The sequence below is a fragment of the Myotis brandtii genome, unplaced genomic scaffold, assembly GCF_000412655.1.
Source record: "Myotis brandtii unplaced genomic scaffold, ASM41265v1 scaffold806, whole genome shotgun sequence".
NCBI lineage: Eukaryota > Metazoa > Chordata > Mammalia > Chiroptera > Vespertilionidae > Myotis > Myotis brandtii.
Window position 1 is genome coordinate 687,908 of NW_005371249.1, and position 10,348 is coordinate 698,255.

The window sequence follows — 10,348 nt, forward strand, 5'->3', positions numbered from 1 at the left end:
TGGGCGGGGAGTGGCTGAGAGGGCGGGGCGTGCGGGACTAACTGCGCGTTAGGCACTGACAGTGTGTCTGTGTCGGGGGCATCGCGTGTGCGCCCCGTGCAGCTGTGGGTGTGTGATCGAGCCTTCATGGAACGGGGGCTGGTTCCGGGTGATGCGGCCAGGCTGGTGCCTTGGCCCTTGGGCCCCCATGGCCTCCCTGTGACCACCCGCTGCCCCAGGAGCTCAGGGACTGACGGGGTGTCTGGAGGCTGAGCTGGGTAAAGGGACCCAGAGTCCTGTGTGAGTGTGTGGGGATGGCTGTCAGGGCGCCTACGGCTGTCAGTGCGTCTGCTCCAGGAGTGGGGGACGCTGTCAGGCACCATCCCCATCCCCAGGGCCCCAGGGCCCTCACCATCCTGCTAGGTCTGTTCCATCATGGTTACACTGTTCCAGGCAGGGGCCTTTGGTCACACCGCCTGGGCTCTGAGCCTGGCCTAATATGTAAACACAGGAGGCTGGCCCAGGGCATTCTGAGTCCAGGAATGGCCTCTTTAATACTTGGTGCAATTCCCCATATGAAGCCCACAGTTGTGGGGGGTGGTTAATTGGTCATAGGCCTCCCAGCTTGTCTGACACCTGCTGACTGGCAGGTCATGTATAGGGCAAGGGTGAAGGTGATGGATGGGGCTGTGGGGAGCCGGCACGGCCATGGCATTCTCAGCCCCAGGGCACCTTATGTGCCATACCAGCTCAGCCTGGTTCAGTGACCCTGAGTGGGGGCGATGAAAGGCTTAGAAAAGACAGACAAGAGAATGAAAGCTGGGTCTTGGTGGGACGCTGCCCCTCTGATGGACAGCGCCAGCGCCCACAAGCCGTGTCTTTATTTTATAGCAGATGCCACGAGGCAAAGTAAGGGCGTGATCAAGATGTTTACATCATTCTGGTGGGTTTCAATCCTACTCAACTACATGTACCTGAACTCTATCACTCAGGCACGTGGGGCCACGTGTTCGGACCACAGGTTCAAGCTTACAACTATAGCCATTGGCTATAATTGTGCTGGGAAGGCTCTGCCCTCCAGCTGGGACTTGCACATGGCAACGAGAGGACTGTGCCCTCTTATTAGTCCGAGGCTTGAACCTGTCCAAACACTGTAGCCGCGCCCCATATGGAGACTTGTGGGGTAATAGGCAGACTAAGAGTTTGCAGTCAAATGGAACTTTTAAAGTGTTTCAACCAGCGTTCACAAGTATCTTGAGATGGAGCGTGTTCACCATAAGCTTCCCGAAGTATACGATAACTTTCAGCAGCACTTTTCTTCAAAATAAAGTAATGAATGAAAACTTCCCACAAATGCTCTTTTTTTGGCATGAAATTCAACATTTTTAGGTGTAAAATATGATGGTAACACCTTCAGAAAATTTGACATATGAAGTTTTGAAGCTTGTCAATACAACAAAATAGCATATGTATCAAATCGCATATATATCAACATATGTGTAACTCCATCTACTGAAAAAAATTCGCATTATTAACCGGTACACCTAGTACGGTGGTTACGACAGCATGTAACACACCTAGTGGGTGCTTAACAACTAGAAACACATCCCAGGAACCCCACACGCTGGTGCCCCCAGGCCGGGCATTGGTCAGAGATGCAGATTCTGAAGCCAATCCCAGGACAAGTAAGAGGGCCCAGGCCTGTCCCTCAGCTCTGTTGCCTTATCTCTGCCAGAGGCTGTTCATGTATATGTACGGGCCTGGGAGCACCCAGAGGGCAGAAGCCCTGCCTGTGCTCTCTTCTCTGCTCATTTTTTCTGAATCCATTCTGCCCCCTCCAGGCCCAGCTGGGAAACAGGGACAGGCACAGCGGTCTCCTCTCCAGCTTAGGGCCACACGGCAAGTCTCAGGAGGGGCCAGAGCGGGCGCCCAGGCCTGGATCCCTGGCCAGTGCACACCCTGCCATCTCCCTCTCTTAAGTGACACATTAATAAGTATCTTAGCCACACACCGTTATCTGCACTGCCAGGCCACCTCAGGGACACTTTCTGAAATACCTCAAACATTGACACAAGATGTTTCTGTCCCCAAGCCAGAACCTCAGGGGGACAGCAGAGTCCTGTGGCTCTAACCTCCGCTAATCGGGGTGACACCTGAGCCCAGCTCCTCCCACACAGGACAGGCGAGGACACTGGGCAGCTTGTCCACCAGGGGCAGAAGGCGCGACAGGTCAATGGGTCTCCTCCCCCAGGGCAAAGCACCCAGCTGGCGTGATGGGTGCGGAGCCAGCTGAGGACCCGAGAGGAGATGGGTGAAGTGGTTGGAGATCTGATCGGAGGTCTGACCTGGGTTTCACTGGGTAAAACTGATCATCTAATATATAGCTGAGATGTGTGGAGCTCTTAGGAAGTTCCAGGCACTGCGCTAAGAACTACACGTAATAACTCACTACAATTTAAACGTCTCAACACCCTGTAAGGCACATACTGTTACTCTTTCCACTTCACAGATGAGGAAGCCGAGGACAAGAAAGGTGAAATCATTTGCTTAATCAAAGTCACACAGTTAGTAAGAGGCAGAGCTTGGATTCAAGCCTGGCACCCTGACCCCCGGCCCAAGGTTTTTTTTGTTTATTTTTAAATCCTCAGTCAAGGACATTTTTTCCATTGATTTTTTCAAGAGAGTAAAAGGGAGGGGGGATTTTTTAAAATTGATTTTTAGAGAGAGAGAAAGGGAGAGGGAGAGAGAGAAACATCGATGCCTCCTGTATGCCCCCTACCGGGGACGAAGCCCACAGCCCGCAACCTGAGCTTGTGCCCTGACTGGGAATGGAACCGGAACCTTTCGGTGCCCGGGACGCCGCTCAGCCAGCGGAGTCACACCTGCCAGGGCCGGGATTAGTTTTTTTAAAAATATCTCTCTCATGCTTTCTAGGCTTGGTACTTGTATAGTTTATATTTTTACTGAGATTTTGATCTCCCTCTCTCTTTTCCCCCCCCCAATAGCCAGCAAGTTGTTCAATACCTTTTATGAAACAATTCACCTTTCCCCCACTGATTTGAAGTTCTACCACCATCATATACTAACTTTGGGTCTACTGGGGTCCATTTCTGAACTTTGCATTCTGTTCTGCTCTGGTGCGCCATCTTCCTAGTCATATGTGACTGGTTGTGTGAGGCAGGAAAGGGGTGTTGCTTTAAGCCACCACCTGTGTGGTCGCCTGCTATGCAGCAATAGCGCACTCACAGTGAGGACACCGCTGAGGCCCCTGGTGAAGCAGAAAGGTAGGAGCTGTGGCTTGTGTCACATCTGAGGCTCCTGAGAACAAGGCTGGCTCAGAAGCTCCGCCTCAGCCACAACATGGCCAGGCGACATCAGGGAAAGCGCCCCTTCCGTCGGACCCTTGGTTTCCAAACTACAGACTGGGGACAAGCTCGTGGTGTCGTGGTGGTTGGTGTGCGCTGAGCGCAGGGTGGGCCTCAGGGGTGCCCAGGGAACAATAACGGCCTCACTCCTTTGGCCACAGGAAGAAACTGGGCCAAACCATGTCCACGTGGGCACTGCCTGCCTCCCCGTCCTCACTGGCTTCCCTCCCCACCACTGCGGTACTTGCTCCCTGAACCCCCACCCACCCCACCCCTGCTCCAGGCTCCGGCCCCCTCCTGCCCTTGGTCAGGGGGTGTGGAGTTCAGAGGTCTTGACCGAGGGCAGCCTGCCAGAGGGGCCTGCTTGGCCCTTAGGCATCTGGCTTCTGCCTGATCCCACACCCGCCTTCTGGAACCTGGAACCTGGAGCGCCTGAGCCAGCCCAGCGACCTTTCTGAGCCCAGTCAGCGGCCCCAGAGACCTGCCTCACGCTCCTCCCCACTGCTCCCCAGCCCTGGCTAGAGTCCCAGCACAGCACCCCGGGGCTGGCCTTGTAACCTAGCCCCTCACCACACCTACTCCGCACAGAATGACTCAGCCCGGCCAAGAGGCCCGGAGACACCTGAAGATTCAACTGCCAGGAGGCAGCTGCAGGTGGGAGTGTGGCCGCCTCCAGGCCACGGCAGGGCTGCAAGAGGCAAGATACAGAAAAGTGCTGGCCAGAGCTGGGCCCAGTGCAGGGGCCCCCAGTTCTGAATCAGCCTTTACCTGATGCTGACGCTCTGGTCCACCGACCGCACTCTGAGATCCTTCAGGTTATGCTTCAATGATCCATCCCGCTGTTCATTGAAGAAATGCTCCCTCAAAGGTCCGGCTGCAAGCAGGCCCCAGCATCTTCTTACAGACTTCACTTCTGTCTCATGCTTTTCCTGCTTTATTTATTTCCTTATTTTGTGTCTGCCCCTCCTTTCCCCTCTTCCCCTCTAGAACATAAGCTCCTTGAGACCCCGGACCTTCTTTGTGCTAAAGTCTGGCACAGGGCAGGTGCTCAGAAAATATTTGTTGAAGAAATGAATGAACGAGGCAGGGGTTGGCTGCCCTCATTGCTCATCCCCACGGGGAATGTGTCACTTTATCACCACCTAGTGGGCACTTTTATGTACTGCGAAGTGGGAGAGAAAAATGCTCTACTTTTTTTGAGTCTGAAGGTAGAGGAGGCCACTGTGGGTGGAGAGCGGCCCCTGGTGGTGCCCCTGTTATCTGTGTTCTTGTCTAGGGCCCAGAGCTCCTTGAAGAAGAGCTTCCTGAGGAGGTGACATAGAGCTGAACAATGCAGGCAGAGAGATTGGGAAAGGTGGAAATGGGAGAGGGAGAAAAGGCATTTCCAGCAGAATGAACAGCATAAGCAAAGGTCTGAAGGCAGGAGAGCATGGGCATGTGCCAAAGGGAAGAGAAGTAGAAGCAGCTGGGATGGGCAGTGGAAAATGAGGCCAGATAATGACATAGGAGGAAGGGAAGAGGCCCAAGGGAGTGAGTGTTTGATCTTAGAGAGTGTTTGATCCATGCCAGCACTTCACACACAGAGGAGTTCATCTTGCTCCTGCAAAGCCCAGTGAGGTAGAGTTTAGGGCCACTGTTTTATTTTATACTAGTGGCCCGGTGCATGAAATTCATGCACATTAAAAGGGGATTAATTAGAGGAAACATTTTAATATTGCTGTTTGCCCTTTCTCTATAATAGAAGTATCAGAGATGAAAAAAATAGTAAAATGTGTATGAAAATCTCCCTCCTGTCAGAGTCTGGGGCACGCTGCGGGACCCAGAGTCAAGTCCCTACCCACCTGCGGTGCCTCAAAATCCAGCCCCACCCCCATTGGGCTAGATCCAGACCAGGCCAGCCCCACCCTTGTCAAGCCCCGCCGGGTGGGGGTGCAGCCTCAGGTCCCCCAGTGCACCCTCAGGTGCCCCGGCCTGGCACCAGGGCAGGGGGATGCCTTGAGGTCCCCGTTAAGCCCCACCAGGCGGGGGTCATGGCCTCAGGTCCCCTGGCCCAGGCCGGGGCAGGGGCACGTCTTACGGTCCTCCATCAAGCCCCGCAGGCAGGGGACGCAGCCTGAGGTCCCCCATCAAGCCCCGCCGGGCTGGGGGCATGGCCTCAGGTCCCTTGGCCCAGCGCCAGGGTGGGGGGCATGTCCTGAGGTGCCTGGACTGAGGTGCCCCGGCCCAGCGCCAGGGTGGGGGGCACGTCCTGAGGTGCCATGGACTGAGGTGCCCCGGCCCAGCGCCACGCAGCCTCAGGTCCCTGCTGATTGATTGTTAAGGCTCATTACAGGAACTCGGCCTCTGCTGTGGGCGCAGCCATCTTGACCATTATGGCGTGAAAGTCAATTTGCATATTCCCTCTTTATTAGATACAATTTTTAGTTTTTATTTTTTTGCTAATCCTCATCTGAGGATATTTTTTTTCCATTGATTTTTAGAGAGGGGGAGGAGAGAGAGAGAGAGAGAGAGAGAGAGAGAGAGAGAGAGAGAGACATCGATGTGAGAGAAACATCGATGTGAGAGAGACACATCGATTGGTTGCCTCTGGCATGTGTTGACTGAGCCCACCTTGTCAAGCCCCGCCGGGTGGGGGTGCAGCCTCAGGTCCCCCAGTGCACCCTCAGGTGCCCCGGCCTGGCACCAGGGCAGGGGGATGCCTTGAGGTCCCCGTTAAGCCCCACCAGGCGGGGGTCATGGCCTCAGGTCCCCTGGCCCAGGCCGGGGCAGGGGCACGTCTTACGGTCCTCCATCAAGCCCCGCAGGCAGGGGACGCAGCCTGAGGTCCCCCATCAAGCCCCGCCGGGCTGGGGGCATGGCCTCAGGTCCCTTGGCCCAGCGCCAGGGTGGGGGGCATGTCCTGAGGTGCCTGGACTGAGGTGCCCCGGCCCAGCGCCAGGGTGGGGGGCACGTCCTGAGGTGCCATGGACTGAGGTGCCCCGGCCCAGCGCCACGCAGCCTCAGGTCCCTGCTGATTGATTGTTAAGGCTCATTACAGGAACTCGGCCTCTGCTGTGGGCGCAGCCATCTTGACCATTATGGCGTGAAAGTCAATTTGCATATTCCCTCTTTATTAGATACAATTTTTAGTTTTTATTTTTTTGCTAATCCTCATCTGAGGATATTTTTTTTCCATTGATTTTTAGAGAGGGGGAGGAGAGAGAGAGAGAGAGAGAGAGAGAGAGAGAGAGAGAGAGAGACATCGATGTGAGAGAAACATCGATGTGAGAGAGACACATCGATTGGTTGCCTCTGGCATGTGTTGACTGAGCCCAGAATCCAACCTATAACCCAGGTACATACCCTTGACTAGGAATCGAACCTGAAACCCTTTGGTCCAAGGGCTGTCGCTCTAACCACTAGGCACCCTGGCCAGGGCTAGGGCCCCCATTTTACAGATGAGGAAACTGGCCCACAGATGAGTCAAGTGACTGGCCTGAGGTCACACAGCTGATAAGGGGTAGGAGTAGATTTGATCTAGATTATCTGACTGTTCCTCTACTCCTTGATCAGAGTGCCAAGCCCTGGTCTGGGCCTGGAGGGGAGGGTGTTGGTGGAGCATATGCAGGAAGTAAGGGGCTGCACCCCACAGCCCTGAGTTCTTGGCTCCTCCTCACAGTCTCAGGCCTGACAGCATGTACTCAGGGTTCTCCCTCTGCGCACCCTAATGGTCATAGAGCCCCAGCCTGGGTAGCAGATGCCTGGGCTCCCTTCACTTTTCTGGGCCACAGAACACAATGGCTATAATGACTTATGAAGGGACTTCAGAGATCTGTTACTCGCCCATTATACAGACATGAAACTGAGGCCCTGAGAGGGGAAAGAACTTTCCTGGTGATGGACACAACGCTAGGCTCAATGTGGCTTTCATCCTGGCCCTTGCCTGGGCTCGCAGCTGGAAGCTGATGCTGCCATACAAGGGGCCTGAGCCCTGGCCACAAGGATCAGCAGAGGGCCCATTTGGGCCCCACTGGCCAGCCAGGCCCCTGGGAAATGTGTTTGAGTTGGGTTCCCAGTGAGGTGTGTCCCCGGGGATGGGGTGTGTGGACTCAGGCTGAGGGGCCAAGGCCTCCATGAGGAAGGAAGACAGGCTTCGCTGGACCTGCCCCACAGGCTTTCTGGAGGCCAGACTCACCGGGGCAGAGGGATGGGCGCCTCCCAGTTTCCCCAGCTCAGCAGTGGCCCTGGACTGCGCTTACACTTGCAGCCCTGCTATAGCCCTGCACCCAGACCGGGATGCCCACTCTTCTGGGGGCCCCGGGGGCACGGGGAGCGCCTACCAGACTGAGCTCAGCTGTGTGTCAGGCTTCACTCTGCGACCTTCACCACCACCCACACCCCAGGGTGGGCACTGCTGATTCCCACCTTCAGATAGGAAAAGTGGATGCTCAGAGAAGGACCTGCCAAGGTCACCAAGTGTGAGCTGGGCCTCAAACCTAGGTCACAGTGACCCCAAACCACAGCCACACCTGCAGCTGGTGGTTCATTCACGGCCTCTGACGTTGGGCAGCTCCTGGAGCGTCCGCTGCTGCCCTGACGCCTGGGGTGCTGGCTGCAAGCCTCTCGTTTTGTGCTCACGTGGTCCCCACCACACACCCCATCTCTCCTCTGACCCTCACCACTCCCCTTCCCTGTCCATCTTGCCCCTGAACCAGCAACCTCACCGGACAAGGAGGCTCCAAGGCTTTTCTGGGGCCCCAGCACCCCGCCAGGGTGCACACACAGCACACGTCTTCTCTGCGAGGGAACTCCTGCAAAGGCAGATACCACCCCCATTTTCCAAAGGGGAAAACTGAAGGTCGGGGGGGACACTGACCGGCCTGAGTCACCAGCAGCTCCAGGCAGAGCAGCGCCCCCAGGCCTCCTGCTGCCGGGACTCCGGCTCCCTCCGCGGGCTGTGCAGCTGAAGCCCTGACCGTGCACCCGAAGGCCGGACCTTTGGCTGTTTGTTGCCAACCAGGCAGAAGCGAGCGCCGGATGCAGCTGGCCCAGCTGGCGTGCAAACCCCGGGATGTGCGGGCCAGGAGGAGATGACCGTGGTCAGGTTTCTACGGCGTTATTCCTGCTGGGGATTTCATCAGAGCTGGTCCTTAATCCTGCTCAGGGCATGGCTGAGATTCCGTAATGAGCTGTAAGAGCCGGAGAACTGGGTCTGTGAGCAGGGAACAACTGTTCATTCTTAAATGAGCCAGCTCCTCTTTGCTCAGATATTTCAGGGGGAGCAGGGGGCCGGGATCCAGGGCTGATACCGCAGTGCTCACACCAGCTGAGCCCAGCACCTCTGCTATGCAGATGGACCCATGGGGCAGCCCCATTCCACATGCAGGCTGGTCTGTGGGTGCAGCAGGGCAGAGCCAAGGGGAGGAGCTGCCTTCCGGGGACCCAGGCTGGCCGTCAGGAACCAGAGGAGGTCAGGGTGGGGCCATTCCCACAGGACTCAGAAGGAGAGGGTGTGTGGGGCCTGGCGGGCATCGTGCTAGTTTGTAAAGGGGCTGCTGAGGAGGCTGGTGTAAGACAAGGGCACAGCAGGAGGAAAGCATGGGAGCTCTGTCCTGGGCCGGTTCCCCAGCAACAGGCTCAGATTCCCGTGCAAGTGCCTTACTCTGGAGGTGCTCCTAGAACCAGCCAGGGAGGAGCAGAAGCAGGAGAGGAGGAGGGGGGAGGACAAGTGACCCCATTTCTGGCTGAGTCCTGCAGAGGGTGGCTTTGGTCTGATTCTGTGGGGGTCTCTGAAGTAAAGGGTTGTCGAAACCCCAGGCTACAGAGCTGGGCTTCCATACTCCCAGGACCATGCAGGGAGGTCTAGGGCGCTTCCTGGAGGAGGAGGCATGTCCTTGCCGAGTGCTGTGTGGTGACTGAGCGTGCAGGCCCCGGGGGGGAGCTCAGGCACACACTGGGGAAGGACACAATTGGCATGTCCTACCTGGAAGGGGATCGAGGCCCAGGGCCCAGGAGGAGCATGAGCCCTGTCGGCTGCAGGTGAAGTTCACTCAGCTATTTCAGCAAAAGTCCCATAAACCACCGGAAACCTTTTCTCATGTGCCGCTGTTTGGGGCCAAAACCTTGAACTGTGACGAGGAGGGACAAATAACTCAGGTGCAAGATAGGACCGTCTATTTCAGCTACAACTGGTCAGAAATGAGTCACTGGCCTGAGCTGGGCCCCAAGAGGCTGCACTAACAGAAGCTCAGGACCCCAAAAAGCAAAAAGCTGGTCCTGTCCCTGTCCTGCCTGCCAGCTCCCACGGCTCCCCCTTGCCTTCAAGCAAAGGCCCTAAACCCCAGTGCTCTCCCAAGTCCTCCTGGGATGAGCCCACAGCGACTGAGAGCAGCAAACCTTGGGCAGAAACCACAGCCCCAGCAGCGTCCGGGGCCTGCAGCGCCGTGTCTGGACCGCCAGCCTCCTCTCCAACTTGGCCTCTGGAACTCATGCAGGGAAGCGTCTAAATGCGAGTCAACACAGTCCTGCAAACCTCACCTAATCCTGCCTCCACCCCGTGCGAGGGAGCGCACCCCTGGGGTGGACTTTCCTTACAGTGATTACACGTGGTTTATTTCAGCAAAAAACCCAAAGTGAAGCACGCAGGCCTTACTCCCAATCGCCTGCGGAATGAGGAGACTCCCAGGTGGTGCTCGTGAGGTCAGGGAACCTTGCACCCTGAGGCTGGGGTGGGAGGGGACAGTCTAGACGAGTCTCAACTGGGCTGACTGGGCACTTCAAGTCTCTGCCACGTATCTGTTCCATGCCAGTAGCTACCTCAGGAATGTCCCCATGGAGATGACAGAAACACAAGGAAGAGCAAGGCCTCTCGAGTTGTAGACTTAGAAGCACCATACTTGCACTTCTGCTTCATTCTATTACCCAAAGCCAGGCACATGGTCAAGTCCAGAGACAGAGGCAGAGGACACTTCAAAGTTAAATGCCCAAGGGGGTGGATGCAGAGAGGGTAAAAGATCATTCAACCC

At 56.3% G+C, this 10,348-nt stretch overlaps 1 protein-coding gene across 1 annotated transcript in view; it reads right to left on the minus strand.

Moving 5' to 3' along the window:
• GRHPR (glyoxylate reductase/hydroxypyruvate reductase) overlaps nt 1-10,348 on the minus strand; it is a 23,661-nt gene that overhangs the window by 10,218 nt on the left and 3,095 nt on the right. The window contains exon 3 of the mRNA XM_014531490.1: nt 4,113-4,276. Within this exon, the coding sequence (XP_014386976.1) occupies nt 4,113-4,276 (164 nt within the window). The remainder of the gene's footprint in view (nt 1-4,112; nt 4,277-10,348) is intronic.